General features: G+C 49.1%; 1 protein-coding gene across 1 annotated transcript in view; it reads right to left on the minus strand.

Moving 5' to 3' along the window:
- The window catches only part of TTC21A (tetratricopeptide repeat domain 21A), a 406,154-nt gene that overhangs the window by 339,085 nt on the left and 47,285 nt on the right, over positions 1-19,784 (minus strand). The window contains exon 3 of the mRNA XM_029588390.1: positions 19,606-19,716. Within this exon, the coding sequence (XP_029444250.1) occupies positions 19,606-19,716 (111 nt within the window). The remainder of the gene's footprint in view (positions 1-19,605; positions 19,717-19,784) is intronic.

A 19,784-nucleotide genomic window follows, 5' to 3' on the forward strand; every position in this document is an offset into this window, starting at 1 on the left:
AATGTCTATGGGTTGCACATTCTTTAGGTGTGCCAATGAGGCTGCTACTGCTCTGACTTGGTGAGCTTTAGGCTCTGAATATAGCTGTAAATTCTGTTTATCATAACAGAATTTGATGCACTGTGCTATCCAGCTGGAGATGGTGCGTTTAGCCACTGCTAATTCAGGTGCCTATGGGTCAAAGGAGACAAAGAGTTGAGAAACACGGGAGTCCGAGTTTGTCCTTTCTTTGTAGTATGCTAAAGCTCTTTTACAATCTAGTGTGTGCAGTAGTTTTTCCCTATCATTTGCAATAGGTTTAGGGAAAAAGGTGGGTAATTCCATGGTCTGATTGAGATGGAATTGAGAAACCACATTTGGTAGGAAGGATGGGTGAGTTCGGAGAACTACCTTTTGGTGATGAAATTGCAAATATGGAGAATAATGGACCAAGGCCTGTAATTCACTAACTCTTCGTGCCGATGTTACTGCAACCAGGAATACAACTTTCCATGTGAGGTATTTAATATGTGCCAAGTCCATGGGTTCAAAGGGGAAAAGCATGAGTTGTTCTAGAACTATGTTGAGGTTCCACGGAACTGGAGGTTTGGAGATCGGAGGGTGAAGGTGAGTTAACCCCTTGATGAAACGAGATAGTAAGGGGTGATTGGAAATAGGAATATTGTTAAGTGGTCTGTGATATGCCGCTATGGCACTGAGATGAACTCTAATGGATGAGGTTGCCAGACCAGCTGTGTACAGTGTATGTAGATAATCAATGAGTAACTCAGGTGAACAGTCTAGTGGTGGTACACCGTTAGAAGTGCATCAGGTAGATTAGCATTTCCATTTATAGCTATAGTTTTTCCTTGTTGAGAGTTTCCTGGAGTCTAACAAAATGGATTGTGCCAAAGTGGAAACTCCCTGTTCTGTTAGAAGGAGCCTCTCAATCTCCACGCTGTCAAGTGGAGAGATGAGTGTAGTGGGTGTAGAAGCATCCCTTGATCTTGGCAGAGAAGATCTTGGCGATTCAGTAACCGAATTGGATCCATGATGGATAGTCAGAGAAGGAAACTGTACCATGGTTGCCTCGGCCAGGCCGGGGCGATGAGTATCAGTTGAGCTTTGTCTGCTATGCACTTTTGAATTGTCCTCGTTATGAGTGGTATGGGAGGAAAGGTGTACAGGAGGCCTGTCGTACACGGGATGAGGAAGGCATCTTGAGCGATCCTGAATTGGCTTGGTCTTATCGAGCAGAATTTGGGAACTTGAGCATTGATCTCCGTTTCAAAGAGATCTATCGAAGGCATCCCCCACTGCATGAATATGTCTTGGGTTATTTCTGTATTGAATGCCTATTCGTGAGGATGAAATATGCGGCTTAGCCTGTCCGCTTTTGTGTTTGCAACTCCTGGTAGGTAAGTTGCTTGGAGATGTATGCAGTTTCAGTGAGCATGTTCGAAGATTGTCAGGGTCTCCTTGCAAAGGGACCATGAACCGGACCCTCCTTGTTTGTTGATATCAAACATCGCCACTTGATTGTCCGTGTAGATCATGACCCTGCGTCCTTTCAGGTGGTCTTGAAACACTTGTAATGCATTCCAAATCGCTCTGAGTTCCAATAAATTTATTTGCAAGTTTTGTTCCGAGATTGTCCATGACCCTTGTGTTTCGTAAATCTTGAGGTGTGCACCCCAGCCCTTGCGAGACGCATCTGTGGTTAATACTGCGTTGTGAGGAAGGGAACTGAACAATGCTCCCTTGGATAGGGTGGAGTCTAAGAGCCACCATGTTATATCTTTTCTCATTTCGGCGGTCAACGATATCTTCTGTGTCAATGGTTGTGAGTGCTGTTTCCATTGACATTTCAAGCCCCATTGCAGGCATCTCATGTGTAGCCTGGTGTTGGAAACCATGAAAATAGCCGCTGCCATGTGGCCCAGGACTACTAAATCCTGTCTTGCTGAAGGTCTCTGAGTATGGTTCAAGGTATGTAAAAGAGGACAGAATTGTGATATTCTGTTGCTTGGTAGGTATGCCCTATTGCACATAGTGTCTAGGCATGCTCCTATGAACTGTAACTGTTGTGTTGGTTGTAGGTGTGATTTCTGAAAATTGATCACCAATCCCAATTCTTGCAAGCATTGTATCACCCAATGGAGGTGATCGAGTAAGATGTTTGGAGTTGGGGCGATTATGAGCCAATTGTCCAGATATGGAAAGATGGTTATACCTTGTTGTTTGAGATGAGCCACCACCACTACCATTCATTTGGTGAAAACCCTGGGTGCAGCCGATAGTCCAAAGGGAAGAACTTTGTACTGGTAGTGTTGATGTCTGTAGCAAAAGCATAGGTAACACCACGAGGATGGATGGATTGGAATGTGTGTGTAAGCATCCTTCAGGTTGATGGAACACATCCAATCATTGGTTTGAATCAGAGGAAGGATTGATTTCAAGGATACCATTTTGAATTTCTCTTTGGTGAGAAATTTGTTCAATTCCCTTAGGTCTAGGATGGGGTGAAGGCCACCCGACATCTTGGGTATGAGGATGTATGGGGAATAAAATCCTACTGATTGGGTCCCCGGGTAAATTTGTCGAATTTGTTATGATCGTGGACCCTTGTTTCGAGGTAGTAGCTACCGTCGAAGGGCGAGGCCTGTTGGACCGTAGACTTGATAGAAGACTTCACCCTGGAAGCACGCGACCCCCCCAGGAGGAGCCTGTAGGGGTCCGGCCGCTGGGACTTAGGCGACTCTTCTGAAGACTGTAAACTGTCTGGATGCAGGCGCCTCCTGCAGGTCGTGGGTTCCAGACGGCTGGTGCCTTCAGCAGGTCGTGAAAGTCTAAGAATGGGATTCAAGAAGAGTTCAAAATCCAGTCCAGAAATCAATACCTCAGCAGGATCCGAAGCCAGTCCAGGGTCGAAGCAGGAGAAGGGTCCAAAGCCATACCAGGATCGAGGCGGGAGAAGGGTCCAAAGCTGTACCAGGATCGAGGCGGGAGAAGGGTCCAAAGCCGTACCAGGATCAAGCCAGAGAAAACACGTCCACCAGTCCAGAGGTCAGCAACAAAGAATCAATCCACGGAGCAGGGAAGAAGGTCGGACGAAGAAGCGAAACCAGGAGCCAGGAACCACTCAAGGCAAGAACCTCAATACCAAGGCAAGGACTGACTGCTCAGCCCTTGCCTTAAGTACTGGAAGCAGGAGGAGGAGCTTCAGGGGGAGCCATGACACTTCCTATCATGGCCCCTTTAAGAGAATCCTCTTAGCCGCGTGCGCGGTCCTAAGCACAGAGGGGGAGGAGCTTGATCGCCGCGGAGCCATGCTGCAGACTCAGCAATGGCGGCGGCTGAAGAAAAGAGAGGAGAACTGCCTGCCCCGGCAGGCAACCGCAAGCAAACCCGGCGATCCGGGTAGGTCCCTTCACTGTTCTTGCTGCCCCTGGTGTTGCCTCAGTCACGGCCGACCGCGGCTGGCGGCCATGACACCCGGTCTCGGTTGCGGCCTGCCGCGGTCGACGCTGCTAACAGAATTGCTTGCTGTTTGCGAAGCAAAGCAATTTCCTCCCCCAGTTGTGGTTGGAGGTTGTGAATTTTGAGAGTGGAAAGATGAGGTAATACGGGTTTTGTGACAAATTGGAGTTGGTAGCCGTGACGTACTATCTCCAAAACCCATTGATCGGATGTTATTCTCTCCCAGGCTGACAGGCAGGAGTGCATCCTGCCGGGTGGTGCTTGATATTGTGGTGGTGGCTGGGTAACTAAAAAGATGAAGTCGCTTTTACTGCAGTAGCCGGCTGTTGTGCCTGCTGTCTCTGGTTATGTGGTTTACCTCTACGTTGGTTTGAGGTATTCTGTTGTGGAGCAGGACGCTGGTAAGCAGGGTAAGTTTGTGTACAAAAGGACTGGTAAGATCTGTAGGGTCTCCTAGCATATGATTGCCGACGAGTGGATCCCATATAACAACGTGTGGTCGAATAGTGAGGATGTGATGTTAATGATTGTACTGCTAGAGCTTCTTCCTTCAGTTTACCTACTGTGTCCTGAAATTGTTCTCCGAACAGGTTATCTCCTGTACATGAGAGGTTTGTTAGCTTCTCGTGCAAAACTTCACGTATCAAACTTGAGCGTAACCATGCTAGTCTGCGGGCTGCACTGGCTGTTGCAGATGCCCTAGACAATGTTTCATATGCTTCATAGATTGACCTCAAAAGGTGTCGAGAACACTCTTTCACGTCATGAAGAGGCGGGGGTATCTGATCCGCCGTCGAGGAAAGCATACCTTTTATAACTTGAATGCACTCATGTAGGTATTGTACCATGTAGAACTGATGGTGCATAATTCGGGCATTCAACATTGAGTTATGGTATATTTTCCTGCCAAACTCATTTCAATATTTGTTGTCTTTCCCTGATGGGTATGAGGAATGCAACTTTGTTTTCTTAAATCTTTGCATCGCCAACTCTACTACAATTGAAGCGTGAGGTAATTGTGGTATAGAGTACGGTGATGTTTTCCTCATACGAAATTTTATGTCTGTCTTCCTGGAAACCGCTGAGATTGCGTAAGGTGTTTCCCAGGATTTTTGTAAGACTGAATGCAGGAGTTCTTGTGGTGGAAGAGATGTTGGTTCTCCTGGAGTATTGAAAATCTTTAGGAGGCCAAGAGTTTCTGATCTAGGGTCTGTTTCTTTTTGAACCTCTAGATGCAGTATTGAACCTAATTTTTCCAGAAAGTTTGGATATGTAAGGTTTTCCGGAGGGGAATACGGTTGCTGAGGTTGTTCCTGCGGATCCGATGGGAATCCCGTAGATGATGATGGGGATGTTTGCGGTGAAGGAGATTCAAAAGATATATCCTGTTTATAATTTGGTGAGGCTGGTCGGTTTGCTATGGGAGATGTTGGAGGCTCCACTGACTGCTCTCTATTAGTCTGTGTCCTTCGGCGCCATGCGCACAAGTGTCTTCGGCGCCATGCACACAGAAGTGTTGTGCGCCGATAGTTCTTCAGGCGCAGAAGTGTTATGCGCCATCATAGTTTTATGCGCATAAGTCATCTTAGGCGCAGAAGTCTTAGGCGCCACGATTTTTGGCGCCAGTGTCTCTTGTGCCGGCGCTTCTGGCTCTGTGGATTGTTTGAAATCCGATGGCCTTTGCCGGCTTGCCACGTCCTTACCTCCAAGATTGGAGGATTGAGGATCCCACGAAGATGCCCTCTTTTTTGAGGGAGCCGGTAAGACTGCAGGGCCATGCGACGAATGAGCTTCCGATGGCTCCGGTGAGGCAAAAAGTTCCTGAAGCCAGTAGGCCCGTTGTTTCAGGGCTCTCGGAGACATCCTCGAACAAAATTCACAATCTTCACGATTGTGATCTGGCCCTAGGCATCGGTAACATCGGTCATGTCCATCTGTGACCGACATTACATTGCCACAATTACAGGGTTTAAAACCCGATTTTGACATTTTTATTTAATAACGCTGAGGAGAAGAACAGCTCTGCGTGCGATCCCGCGTGCGGAAAGAACAGACTGAGGAGATTCCGTTACTTTCCTGCGCGGGAACACACGCGCAGCCGCAGAGAACAAAGCTCTGATCTCTGCTTTGACAAGCTCCGCCTCCCGGACCTGATTGACAAATCCCATGACAGCATGGCTAATTCAGCCCTGCTATCGACAGGAAAGGTCTTCATAAGCTGCAGATGGACTGGGCAAACTGGTAGATTAATTGGTAATATTGGCTAGTTCATTGCCGTCTGCATATCAGAAAATCTCCCAACTTACGTATGCTTGTAAAAGTCGACTTACGGGTGGTAAATGTGTAAAATCTACTCGTGAAGCCCTTTAAAATTTGAAGTAAGAATATGTGAGCATATCAGATAGCTGAATAGGTCTAAAAGTGCAAGTAATCTGGATATCTGATTTAGGGCCTCATTTTCTAAAGTATCGCAGGCCTGTGATACTTTAGGTAATGAGGGGCGGGGGAGAAACAGGGGGCGATCCTGCGCTAGCCAGCAGCGATTGCACCGCCGCAGTGTGATTGCTGCTGGTTTCGCACCCAATAGCGCCACCATAGAAGGTGTAGCTATTGGGCGCGAAATAGGACGCGAAAAGGCCCTTACCTTTTCGTCGTCCGCGGCGTCTTCGCGGAGTCGGCCCCGGTGATGCCCCGACTCCTCCTCTTCCGGGGCGACTCCGCCCCCATCTTGGTATCGCACGCAATAAGGGACTTTTCGCGTGAAAAACGTCCCTTATCGCGTGCAATCCGTCTGGTAAATGACCCCCTTAGTCAATTTTGTAGCACATTTTTTACTTATCCAGCTATCTGACTTATCCAAATAAGTAGTGTTTTAAGACTTATCTGGCTAAGTAGTACTTTTTTTTAGATTTACCTGGCTGCCTTCTTGCAACCTAGGCCGCTCTGGACCGCCACAGATGCTCCCGTGCGGTCTGTCGCCACTGCCGCTCCTCTTCCTCATGGCAGGAGCCACTGCCAGGATGTCTCTTCGCGGATGTTGTGCCACCGCCGTGACGCCTCATCTTCGTGGCATGGAAGCCACTCTTCCTTCCATCTTCATGTGGCAGGGGAAGCCGCCGCCGATGCTCCTCTTCGCTGTCCATCTCCACGCAGCAGGGACGCCGCTGCCTGCTCCTGCCTCCCCGGGCTCTGCATAGGCTCGCACAACGCCTCTGCTCAAAATTTAAAGGGCCAGTGGCAGGAAAAGCCCACGGCCCCATTGGATGACATCATCAGCTGATGCCATGTCCAGCCCTATAAAAAGGCTCAGCCTTCATTCCTCAGGACCCTCGAACCGGGTTTCATAGTTGTCTGTGGCTCTTCTCCGGTCAAGATCCTTCATGGTCGCCTTGTATCTAGATGGATTCTCGTTTGATGTTCGAAATGTTCCTGATGTTCCTGGTCTCCTTCATCTGATATTCCTGGTACTGTTCTTCGCTGGATCTCCTTCATCATATCTTCGGTGATCTGATGTTCCATGTCCTGAAGTTCCAATATCCATGTCCTGAAGTTCCGATGTTTCATGTCCTGACATTCCTGATGTTCCGTGTTCCAGTCCTGGTCCTGATGTCCTTGTCTCCGGCTCTTCGTCATGCTTCCAGGTTTTCTGCTTGTCCACCATTCCTGGTGTGCCACCGTCATGGTCCGTGACCAGCCCATGGGGGGCTGTGTAGGGCGCTTCGTGGCACAAGGCCTGTCTTCATGTCTGCAGCACAAGTCTCCGGAAGGCCCCTTGTTTTTAAATCCGAGATCTGTTCCTGAATCCGAGTTCCAAGTCTTGAATCCTGAGTCTTGAATCCTGTTCCTGGTCTTCGGAGTACCTTGTGCCTGCTTCCGTCCATGCCCTAGTTCAAGCCAGGAACTGCTCCACTTCAGCATGGTCCGCAACCAATCACAGACGGCTGTATAGGGTGCGCCTCAATGCAGGCCTCTCCTGAATCTTCAAAATTTTTCTGGTTCCAAGTCTTCACTTTCTCGCCTGGAGTCTGCTTCGCTTTCGGCGTGGTCTGCAACCAGACATGGGCAGCTGTTTAAGGCGTGTTGCGGTGCAGTACTCACCCTGTACTAGTGCCTGAATCCTAAGTCTGAGTCTTCAAAGTATTCTGACGCCTTGTCTGAGTCTTCCAAGTTCCTCGTATTCTCGTCTGATTCTTCCAAGTTTCCTGAGTTCCATGTCTCATCTTGTTCCTGTCCTCAGCCTCCGTCTAGTTTCACGCACTCATCGTTCCCAAGCGGTGGGTTCGGAAGGGCTACCGAGTGGCAGGAGGGCTACTCTTCAGACCAGCATTGTGCTGCTGGGTCTCATTGGTGCATGCAGGTCCAGTGGAGGGCTGAGCCTGCCTTGTTCCAGTTCCTAATGTTCCAGTTCCAACTTGTGCCTGAACATTGTCACCTCCCACGGTGTGTGTCTTGGGGCTCCTCCTTGAGCCGCGCCGTGGCCCAGGGGTTCACAATCCCTCTAGAGCAAGTGACCACACCTCCGCATTCGCAACAGCCAACACTTTAACCATCTTATGATCATCAGATACAATCACGCCCAGATCCTGCACTTCTTTTGTGCTTAGAAGAAATTCACATCTGCATTTTTTTGGCGGAAGCAGAGGCTCAATTGGAGCTTCGCCAATACCAGTCCACATTCCCCTTAGTTGAGCCCTCGTGTGCCGGAGCTGGCTGGTCTTAGCTGTGGGTCTCTGTGATGATAGAAGTCCAGGCAGGTAGGAAGCACTGCAGGCCATCAGACTGAGGGAGCAGTAGGAGGACAGGCTAGGGTCATGTGGAGAGCAGGGCAGGCGAAGTACTAGCAACGTTTATGTCCAGGCAGTGGTTGAAGGCAGTCAGAGAAGAATCAAAGTCGCTGTCCAGGCAGTGGTCAGTGGAAGGTGGAGAAGAATCAAGTTCAGTGTCCAGGCAGTGGTCAGTGGCAGGTGGCATTCAATCAGTGTCGCAGTCCAGTCCAGAGTCAAAAGCCAGAAGATCAAGCATATTTACTTACTTTCAGGTATTTATACATAGATCAATCCACGGAGGATGACGAAGAGGAGGAGGAGGAGGACACAGGAACAAGAGAAACACTGGAAGCAGATAAGGAAGATGGACTAGGAAGATGAGAATTCAGGACCACAAATGGGAGACCAGGAACATAGCACGAACCAGGAACAGATGTCAGGAGCAAGAAATGTTGAGGTAAATCACTACTTTGAAGAGGCGACTTATTGCCAAGGATCTGGAGGCGCATGTGGGGTAGTCTTATATAAGACCCAGCCTGTACTGTCATCAGAGGGGGCCGGCTGGCCATTCCTGTCACTGGCCCTTCAAAATTGAGGGAATAGGCCGCGCGCGCACCTAGGGAGGCAGACAAGATGGCTTCCGGGAAGGCGGCCCAGGCCCTGATGTCCCAGTGACGTTCTACAACACCGGGGGAGGACAGCTAGAGCAATGCGGCACAGCTTCCTGCCACACTCATAGGAGCGTGCCATGTGGAGCCAGCCAGAAACAGTAGGGGAGACATGGCATCTAAAGGCCATGCAGCCAGGCCCAGCTGACAGGTGCAGCAGGCCGCGGGATGGGCCCGCAGTCCGATGAACATAACACGTCCCTGATCCTGAGTCTGAGTCCGAGTCCCTAAATCCAAAATCTGAGTTCCTGAATCCTGTCCTAATCTTCAGAGTTCTTGTTCCAGCTTCCACCTAGTTCCTAAGTCCAGAGCCTGCAGTGCTATCGTCATGGTCTGCAACCAGCCCACAGGTTGTGTAGGGTGCACAGCATTGCAGGGCACTCCCAGAGTCTCCTTCTTATCCAAGTTCTGATGCCAAGTCCTCATCAAGTTCCAAGTCCAGAGTCTGTACCACCATCATCATGGTCCACACCCAGTCCATGGGCTGTGTAGGGCATGCTGCGGTGCAGGGATCTCCCTGAGCTTCATCATGTCTTCAGTGCCTTTGTCTTGTCCAAGTCTTCAAAGCTTTGGTTTTATCCAAGTCTTCAGAGCCTTTGTCTTGTCCAAGTATACAGAATCTTTGTCTTGCCCAATTTTTTCAGATCTTCATCTTGTCCAAGTCTTCAGAGACTTCATCTGGTTCAAAGTCTTCAGTGCCTTCGTCATGTCCTCATCGCCAGAGTCATCTTCAAACCTCATCTTCGTCTGTCTGACGCACAAGCCGTTCCCAAGCAGCAAGTCCAAAATGGATTTTGAGTGGCCAAAGCAGTACCCCAGAGGCCAGCATTATGTTTCTGGGTCTTCCTTCCTGGTGCGTACTGGACATCCAAGAGTTCCTGGGTCCAAGTCTGAGTGTTCCATTCCAAGCCAAGTGTGTTCCGAGTTCCAAGACAAGAGTATTCTTGCTCCAGTCAGCCCATGCCCAGATACATTTGCCTGCCAGCAGCATGGACCACAGTCCAGATGTAGACTGGAGAATCCCTTCTGCAGAATCTAACAGTAGTAGAGAGATAGTGGATACCCTGCAAGGGGCTCTGTTCAAATAAATGGTAATGGAGCCCATGAGGGAGGGAGCTATACTCGATTTGGTGCTCACTAATGGAGATAATGTCTCTAATATCCAGGTGGGTGCCTACCTCAGCACCAGTGATCATCAACCGGTATGGTTTCATATCACAAATAGGATACGGAGAAGTAGCACGAAGACCCAAGTTTTGCAGTTCAAAAACACAGACTTTGATGAAATGGGGTAGTACCTGGAGGAAGAACTAGAAGGCTGGGAGAACAAGAGAGATGTGAAACAACAGTGGACCAAACTAAAAGGAGCAATTACCAAGGCAACTAATCTATATGTTAGAAAAGTAAAGAAAAGCAAGAGAAAAATGAAACCTATCTGGACAAAAAAAAAACTAAAAGAACAGTGTTCAAGAAATATAAACAATCCCAAAGGGAGGAGCACAAGGAAGAATATCTGGTGGAACAGAGGGAGACAAAGAAAGTAAACGATGTGCAAACGGTTGCCGGTATATAAAATTAAATAAATAAAATAAAATAATAAAGAAAGCGAAAAGTCAAGCGGAAGAAAGGATTGCTAAAGAGGTAAAGCGAGGTGACAAAACTTTTTTCAGATATATCAGTGAAAGGAGAAAAGTCCAAAGTAGTATGCTGAAATTGAAAGGTGAAAAGGATCAATGGGGACTTCCGGCGATGACGTCAGCCGAGCTACAGGGCTGAGACGGAGCTCCGCAGCCCGCCCCCCCCTAAATCGGCCCAGAATGTGAGGCAAAACACGGCGAAAATTCGCCCCAACCACGTCGGAGGGCTATTAGGTCCTGGGGGAGCCTGAGGATCGATCCCGGGCGCAGTGAATTTTTTTGTTGTCGGCGCGCATTAAAGCGGACGGCGGGCGGAGTCGGCCCGTAGCCTCGGCCACGTGGTCCTAAGAGATCGCGGCGCTCAGCGGCAGCGAACCCTACCTGTGGTGCGATTTTTGTGCACATTAGGAGCTCCTATTCGCCCCCCCGGGACTGGGGTCCCTCAGTACTTTAGCTGGTTTGCCGGGGATGAGGCAAAGAAGTCACAGGACGGCCTCTGCACAGCACTCCCGAACACCCAAAATGGCCGCCGCAACGGGGAGCCCAAAAATTCAAGCCACCATGTCGGAGGACATCATCCGGCAGATCACAGGGAGCGTGACGGCGGCGCTGGAGATGAGCCTGTTAAAACTACAGACGTCTATGGATGGCATACGGGAGACCTTGGAGGGGCAGACTCGGCGGCTGGAAGGCGCTGAACAGGCCATCTCTGACCAAGGGGACCGGCTGGCGGAGGCGGAGAGGCGGGTGGCGGAGCTGCAGGCTTCTCAGGCCACTTTGATGGCTAAATTAGAAGATCAGGAAGATAGAAGTCGTCGAAATAACATCAAAATCATTGGACTGCCTGAAGCACTTAAGGAGGAGGATTTAGTGCACTTCGTGGAGACGTGGCTTCCGGAGCACCTGGGTTTGCAATATACAGGGGATCGCCTGCGCTGCGAGAGGATACATCGTATCGGCCCCCCCCGGGCACCCCAGGAGAGGCCCCGCCCGGTAATGGCGCGCATCCTGAATTGGGCGCACAAAGTGCAGCTGCTTCGGGCGTTTCGGCAGGCACCCTCAGTAGAGTATCAGATGCACCGCGTGCTACTCTTTAATGATTTTTCGGCGGCCACTACGACGCTACGGAAGGAAATGACGCCGTCCTGCACGGAATTACACAAGCGGGGAATTCGATTCGCTCTTCTGTACCCCGCTAAGCTGCGCGTGCAACATGACAACAAGGTGCTTTTTCTCCATACCAAGGCGGAAGCGACGGCTTTTCTCGCTACGTTGCCGGCGGCGGCTGCAGTCTGATTAGTTTTTGGCCCTGGAGTCATTTTTCTGCAACCCTTTTTCATCTTGTTGTGGTTCGGACTGGATCAAGCTGAGGCCGGGTCCCCGGAATTTGTGAACATTGTGCTTTTCTGGATTCAGGACCGTGTGGAACCTCGTGACAGCTGAACTATATCACTGTTAACTGATTGGCAGGGGGTATCTTTGCGCAGCTCTGCTGTTTCTCGATATGGTCCATTTACAGGGTTGCTCCAATTAAGGGTTATTGTTACACATGTTTTGGGTTCACAGTTTGGCTTATCGGTGGGTGAGTGATGGGGGGGGCGGGCTGGAGAGAAGGGGACCCTGGCACGCCCAGAGGGGGGAGGAGAGGGGCGAGGGGTCCTGTGCTTCTTGGGGCCGGGTGGACTGACTGTGCTGGTATGGATGTTAGTATGGATGGGGGGAGGAGGGGGTGACAGGGGGGAGCGTTGGGGGGTTAGGGGGGGATTAGATACGGGGACGGGGAAACAGGTTGGGGATCTTGAGTTGCAATTCATGGAACGGGATGATTTGCTTTATGTCAGTAGGGGTCTGGGGTCTTGGCTGGGAGGCCCCGGACTTGTCAGAGGTGTGGGAATGGAGGCCTCGAAGGGGGCCGTGAAGTGTTGTCTCACTATGGATAGTAATGGAGCGGGTTAAAGTAACCTCGTTAAATGTCGATGGGATTCACTCGCCTATTAAGCGGAAAAAACTGCTAACGATGTTTCAGAGAACCAAGTCCCAAGTCGTATTCCTTCAAGAAACGCACTTAAGCGAGGTGGAGCACGGGAAATTGAGAAGGGACTGGGTGGGGCAATGCTGGTCCTCATCCTATTCCACGCGCAAGCGCGGCGTTGCCATTCTAATGCATAAACAATTAGCTTTTCAGATGACTCGTACCTATCATGATAGGGAGGGGAGATATGTGATCGTAGCTGGTACGCTCCACCATCAGCGCCTTGCGTTTTGTAACATTTATGCGCCTAACATCTATTCCCATGCATTTTTCACTCAGCTGGTGAAGCTGCTGAGCGCGCTGTCCGGCTATACTCTCATAGTGGGAGGGGACTTTAATGTCGTTGCCGATAAGCTTCTAGACTGCAATCCTACTAGACGGGCTACAGCGTTGGACGGGACTCAGGGGGTCCCTTTCTTATGTCACGAGCTTCAACTGCTTGATGTGTGGCGGGTATTGCACCCCACGGAGCGGGATTACACTTTTTTCTCCAACCCCCAAAAGTCATATTCTCGCTTAGATTATTTCTTAGTCGCTGATACGCTATTCCCGTCGGTGGAGGGTGCCAACATAGGGGCGATTGCTGTGTCTGACCATGCGCCTATCCACATTCAGGTGGCGATTGGTCTGCGGCAGCGGGGGGCTTTTTCATGGCGCATGCGCCCTGACTTATACTGCGATATGGAGTTCCGTAAGCATCTCCAGTCTTGTTGGAAGGAATATGTGCGATTCAATGCCACACCAGATATTTCTCCTGAACTGCTCTGGGAGGCAGGGAAGACGGTTATGAGGGGCCATATCATTGCCTACACTGCTAAGGTAAACCGGCAGCGTAACGCAGAGATTCTACGCCTTACGGCGGAGCTCAAGAGCGCTCAGCGGCAGCACATGCTTGATCTGTCCTCATCAAGTAAAGCCCGGGTTGAGCAGGTTCGGGAGGCGTTAAATGCCCGTCTGCATCAACGGGCCTCCAAATCCCTTCGCTATTACAGATATCAACTGTATAAGCAAGGGAATAGACCCAGTAAAATGATGACGCACTTGATACGGCCTAGGAATCAGAAGCTAATTATTGCTAGGCTCAAGGATCGTGGGGGGCGTTATGTGACTTCTCAGGAGGAGATTGAGCGAAGGTTCCGGGAATATTATCTGGAATTATATGGGCACAAAGGCCAAAATTTTGAAACCACAGCTCAATTTTTTCATGATTTGCAGTGGCCACGCTTGCTTTCTGCACACCAACGTGTGTTAAACCAACCCATTACAGACCAGGAAGTGTATTCGGTGATCCAGGGTTTGAGGCTGGGGAAGGCTGCGGGGCCAGACGGGCTGGGGGCGGAGTACTATAAAATCCTTACATTTCATTTCTTGACACCGCTGATCAAATTCTATAATGAAGTGGCAACTACTATGACTTTGCCGGAGGGGATGACGCAGTCGGTTACTGTGGTTTTGGCTAAAAAGGGTAAAGACCTCACGGAGGTGGGTTCGTACAGGCCTATATCCCTGCTCAATGTCGATGTGAAAATTTTGGCAGCAGTGCTCGCGGCGCGGCTGAATCCCATTCTGCCAAAGTTAATAGGAGGAGATCAGACTGGGTTTGTTAAGGGGCGTCAGGGCGTCCGAAATGTACGGCGTCTTATCGCAGCCCTGAGTTATCACCCTACAGAGGAGGCCATGATTCTGAGTCTGGATGCTGAAAAGGCGTTCGACTCGGTGTCCTGGGAGTATTTGTTTTGGATGCTGGGCCAATATGGTTTTAATGGGGCTTTTGTTGCCTGGCTTCGGGCTTTATACAGTTCCCCTAGTGCCCGCCTATTATTAAATGGGGTCCTCACCGAGCCTATTGGGTTAAAGTGTGGGGTGCGGCAGGGATGCCCACTGTCTCCCCTTCTTTTCGTTTTAGCAGTTGAGCCTTTGGCTCTTCGGCTACGGGAGGAGAGGGGGTTTACGGGACTTAGTATGGGAGGTCACCCGGTTAAGATGGCCCTATTTGCGGATGATATCCTGTTGTTCGTAGGACGACCGCGACGTAGTGTGCCGATCATCATTACGATCTTTGATCAATTTAAGGACATAGCAGGGCTTCAAATTAACTACTCCAAATCTGAAGCATTGGCCCTGACACCGGGGCTCCAGAGCGGTTGGCAGACTTCATTTCCGTTTACATGGGCGCCGGGGAAGCTGCGGTATTTGGGGGTGTGGGTACCCCGGGACTTGCGTCTTTTGTATGGATTAAACATAACGGAAAAAATAGATGCCATCTTATTGCAGTTGGCGGCATGGACTCTCCTCCCGCTGAGCTTTTTCGGGAGATGTGCGCTGATTAAAATGATTGTGGTCCCTAAGCTCCTTTATCTGCTCCATATGCTCCCCTGCTGGCTGACTGTTCGGGATGTGCAGCGGTTACATGGGGGTCTGTCTCGTTTCTTGTGGAAAGGAAAGCGTGCAAGGATAAAATACACGGTATTGCAATATGCTAGGGAGGCGGGTGGGTATGGGGTGCCTGATTTTCGTATGTATAATGCTGCTTGCCAGTTGCGATTTGTGGGGGAGTGGCTTACGGGGAAGTACTGTTATTGTGAAGAGGGTTTACTGTCTAGTATGTCTGCTCCCTGGTTGCCACTTTCTCTCCTACAGGTAGATGCGAAGAGATTGCAAGCTTTGCTTTACCCGAGGTGCCTGCTGTCCCCATGTATCAAAGCCTGGCGCTGGCTGCGACAGCTGACTGGGTTGAAGGGGCTTTCCTCACTGCTGACACCGCTCCTGGGTAACCTGGACTTTCGCCCCGGGCGGGACTGTCGTGGCGTTTTTCAGTGTTGGGCCTCTAAGGGTGTGGAATATCTATATCACTTCTTCAATCCCGACACTCATGAGCTCCTGGACTTTCAAACTTTGCACAGTACCCATCACCTATCGTCAAAGCATTTTTTTGGATATCTACAGGCGCGCCATTACCTTCAGACTTTTCGTTGGACCGTGGCAGATGTGGCTGCAGAATCCCTTTTTGCCACTACAGTATCGGACGCTCTTAGTGTGCACAACTCGATCAAGAGCTGGAAACGACTGTGTGAGGGCTATAAACGGCTTGAACATCTAACGGTTTTAGCTTCCCGATGGTCTGCCGTATTGCAAGACACTGTGACTCCGGAGCAAGTGAAACGCTGGTTTCAGTCCCTGCACACCCAAAATCCAGACCTAGGGCTTCGGGAATTGCAGTTTCGTATTTTACATATGTCTTACTATGATGATGTCAGGAGATTTCAGATGGGGTTTACAGACACCCCGCTTTGTATCAAATGTGGTGGGGAAGAGGGGACCTTGGTACACAGGCTCCTCCTGTGCCCGACGGTTTCTCCCTTTTGGAGCCAGGTGATGCAGACCATTTCTCAATGCACTGGGCTTCCCACCCGCTGTGGAGTGCGGGCACTGACTACACACCCATTGTACGCCGTGAACCCCTGCCCACTTAGTAAAGCTAAATTTGCCCGATTGGCGATGCTGTTGGCGTGTAGGACCATACTTTCGGTATGGGTGGAACCACAAGGTGCGCCTACTGAGGCGGCTTGGGCCGCCAGGATGACTTTAGAGCTGCAAATGGAGCAATTGGACAGCATTTCGGGACATCGTACAAGGGATCAGTTATATGAGGACTGTTGGCAGGGTTTCTTTCACAGACTTCCTGGAGGGACGCAAGCTACCTTGCTTGTCTCTGGATATTCTAATGATTGGACTTAATCCAGTTCCATGGACCTAGGGATGGGACCGGAGGGGGTGGGAGGGGAGAGGGTGGTGAATGGGTGAGTGGGGATGGGGACGGACGGGTAGGGGGGAATATCGGGGGGGGATAGTGTGGGGGTACAGAGTAAGCTCCACACGGTGGGTTTGGGGGTACGGTGGGGGGGAAAGGTAAATGTTTATTTGAGTTGGGTTCTGGGATGGGAAAAAAAAGGTTAATGGAAAAGTGGGTCACGGGTTCGTGGTTGGTACCCCAATGTTGGTTGGTGGGGGCTATCACTTCTGGGAAACATGCCTATTGTGTGACCGTGTTTAGTTTATTGCCGAGTATTCTGTATATGTACCGTTTGAGGCTCTTTGGAGCTGTTTTTTTAATGTGACCACGGCTTTTGACTCAATAAAAATTATTTTGCAAAAAAAAAAAAAAAGAAAAGGATCAATGGGTGGAGACAGATGAAAAAATGGCAGAAACATTAAACGAATACTTCAGTTCGGTATTCACTAAGGAAGACCCTGGAGAAGGACCGACGCTAAACAAGAAACTGGAGGGGAGTGGAATGGATGAAACTCTGTTTATGGAAGAGAATGTATGGGAAGAGCTAGGAAAATGAAGATGGACAAAGCCATGGGGCCTGATGAGGTTCATCCCAGGATACTGAGGGAGTTCCGAGATGTGCTGGCGGCTCCACTGTCTGACATGTTCAGTAGTTCTCTGGAAATGGGAGTGGTACCGAGTGATTGGAGAAGAGCGACAGTGGTCCCGCTTCACAAGAGTGGGAGCAGAGAGGAGGCTGGAAACTACAGGCCAGTTAGCCTCACCTCGGTGGTGGGAAAAGTATTGGTCGCTGCTGATGGAAAGAATAGTGAACTATCTGCAAGCAGCAGAACTGATGGACCAGAGGCAGCATGGTTTCACCAAAGGAAGGTCCTGTCAGACGAATCTGATCGACTTTTTTGATTGGATGACTAAGGAATTGGATCGAGGAAGAGCGCTCGATGTCATCTACTTGGATTTTAACAAAACTTTTGATATGGTCCCGCACAGGAGACTTGTGAGTAAAACGAGAAGCTTGGGTGTGAGTGCCAAGGTAGTGGCCTGAATAGCAAACTGGTTGAAGGACAGAAGACAATGTGTGATGGCAAATGGAATTTACTCTAAAGAGAGAGCAGTGATGAGCGGAGTGCCGCAAGGGTCGGTGTTGGGACCGGTCCTATTCAATATCTTTGTGAGCGACATCGCAGAAGGGATAGAAGGTAAGGTTTGTTTATTTGCAGATGATACTATGATCTGCAACAGAGTGGACACACCAGAAGAAGTGGAGAGAATGAGACAGGATTTAAGAAAGCTTGAAGTCTGGTCGAAGTTATGGCAGCTGAGATTCTATGCCAAGAAGTGCAGAGTCATGCATATGGGCTGTGAAAATCTGAAAGAATTATATTTGATGGGGGGGTGAAGGGCTGATGTGCACGGAGCAGGAGAGAGACCTTGGGGTGATAGTGTCTAACAATCTGAAGTCAGCGAAACAGTGTGACAAGGCGATAGCTAAAGCCAGAAGAATGCTGGACTGCATAGAGAGAGGAATATCGAGTAAGAAAAGGGAAGTAAATTATCCCCTTGTACAGGTCCTTGGTGAGGCCTCACCTGGAGTACAGTGTTCAGTTCTGCAGACTATATCTCAGAAGGGACAGAGACAGGATGGAGGCGGTACAGAGAAGAGTGACCAAAAAGGTGGAGGGTCTTCATCAAATGACTTATGAGGGGAGATTGAAGAATCTAAATATGTATACCCTGGAGGAAAGGAGGAGCGGGGTTGATATTATACAGACGTTCCGATACTTGAAAGGTTTTAATGATCCAAAGTCAATGACAAATGTTTTCCATTGGAACAAAATCAGCAGAACCAGGGGTCACAATTTAAAACTCCAGAGAGGAAGACTCAGAACCAATGTCAGGAAGTATTTCTTCACGGAGAGGGTGGTGGGTGCCTGGAATGCCCTTCCAGAGGAAGTGGTGAAGACCAAACCTGTGAAGGATTTCAAAGGAGCGTGGGATAAACACTGTGGATCCATAAAGCCTGGAGGATGGGAATGAAGGGAAGAGGTATGGGGGTGGCTTGCAGGAATGACGGCTACTACCAGGTGATTAATACCCTTATTCAATAAACGTTCACATGGTTAATGCGACTCCAACATTGCTCTATGCTTCAACAGCAAAAGGAAATGTGGAAAAGAGGCATTCAGGCAACAATCAACAATGTAGCACAGTCTGGGTAAACAAATAAGCGAGGGAGTAGCTTGCTTGTTGCAGCAGTTACTATCCCAAACCAATTAAGCCTGATAGTTCACTTTCAATGCATATCCAGCGTAGATCTCTGCTTCAACAGCAGGGGGAATGAAGAAAAGAGGATTTACTTTCAGACAACATCCAGCGAGGACAGAATTGCACAGTCTGGGTAAACAAATAAGTGCGGGAGTAGCTTGCTTATTGCGGAGGTTACCACCCCTAACAAACTAAACCTGATTCTTCACTTTGAATGCATATCCAGCACAGCTCACTGCTTCAACGGCAGGTGGGGAATGAAGAAATATGATTTACATCCAGACAACATCTAACAAGGCATTGATCTGAGCAGTATGAGTATACAAACATCAGGGTAACTTGCTCGATACGACGTTTACTACCCTCAAACATTAAGCCTTATACTTCACTTTGATGCAGCTCCAACACTGCTCTCTGCATCAATGGCGGGGGTGGAGGAAAATTGGAGTCGAGGGGTTACCAATAAGGGCCCTGAACTCAGCGGTCGGAGTAACAGAAAAGTATGAGAAAATAAGTGTGAAAGATTGCTGGGCAGACTGGATGGGCCTATTGGTCTTCTTCTGCCATTATTTCTATGTTTCTATATGTTTCTATGTTGTGCAGGTCACACCGCAGCACAGGGACTTATGCTCTCAAGCATCTGTCCGCACTCGCAACAGTTAGATGTGCCTCCAAGACAGGGTTGAGAACCACTGTGCTATAAGATGTAAATATTTTTGTACTCCGAAGTTGAAGAACAATTTTCTGGCAGACATTTTTCTATGTTCTAAACTGGAGTGAATAGATCCCTATGAACTTTAAGAAACAAACACTATAACAGTATAACCATATACTGTATATTACATACTTATGAATCAAACATCAGTGGTATGTTTTAGCAGCCCAAAAGACTGTCTCTCTATGCAAGCTATACTAATATTCACAAAAAAGAAAATCTGGATATAGCACAGTGACACTAAGAAAATTCAGACGAAACAAAACTCACCAACTATTTCACTTTTTTTATGTGCATAAAGAAGCGATGAAATGGAGCATAGTGAAATATCCGGAACATCTCTGATTGACTCCAGCTCCCTGATAGCTTCTTGTGTACGATCTGTGAAAAAATCTCTTAGATTGGTAAAGACTGTATAAGCAAACATTGAAATGTGTCAATTTTCTGCT

This window comes from Rhinatrema bivittatum, chromosome 2 (genome assembly GCF_901001135.1).
Source record: "Rhinatrema bivittatum chromosome 2, aRhiBiv1.1, whole genome shotgun sequence".
Lineage (NCBI taxonomy): Eukaryota > Metazoa > Chordata > Amphibia > Gymnophiona > Rhinatrematidae > Rhinatrema > Rhinatrema bivittatum.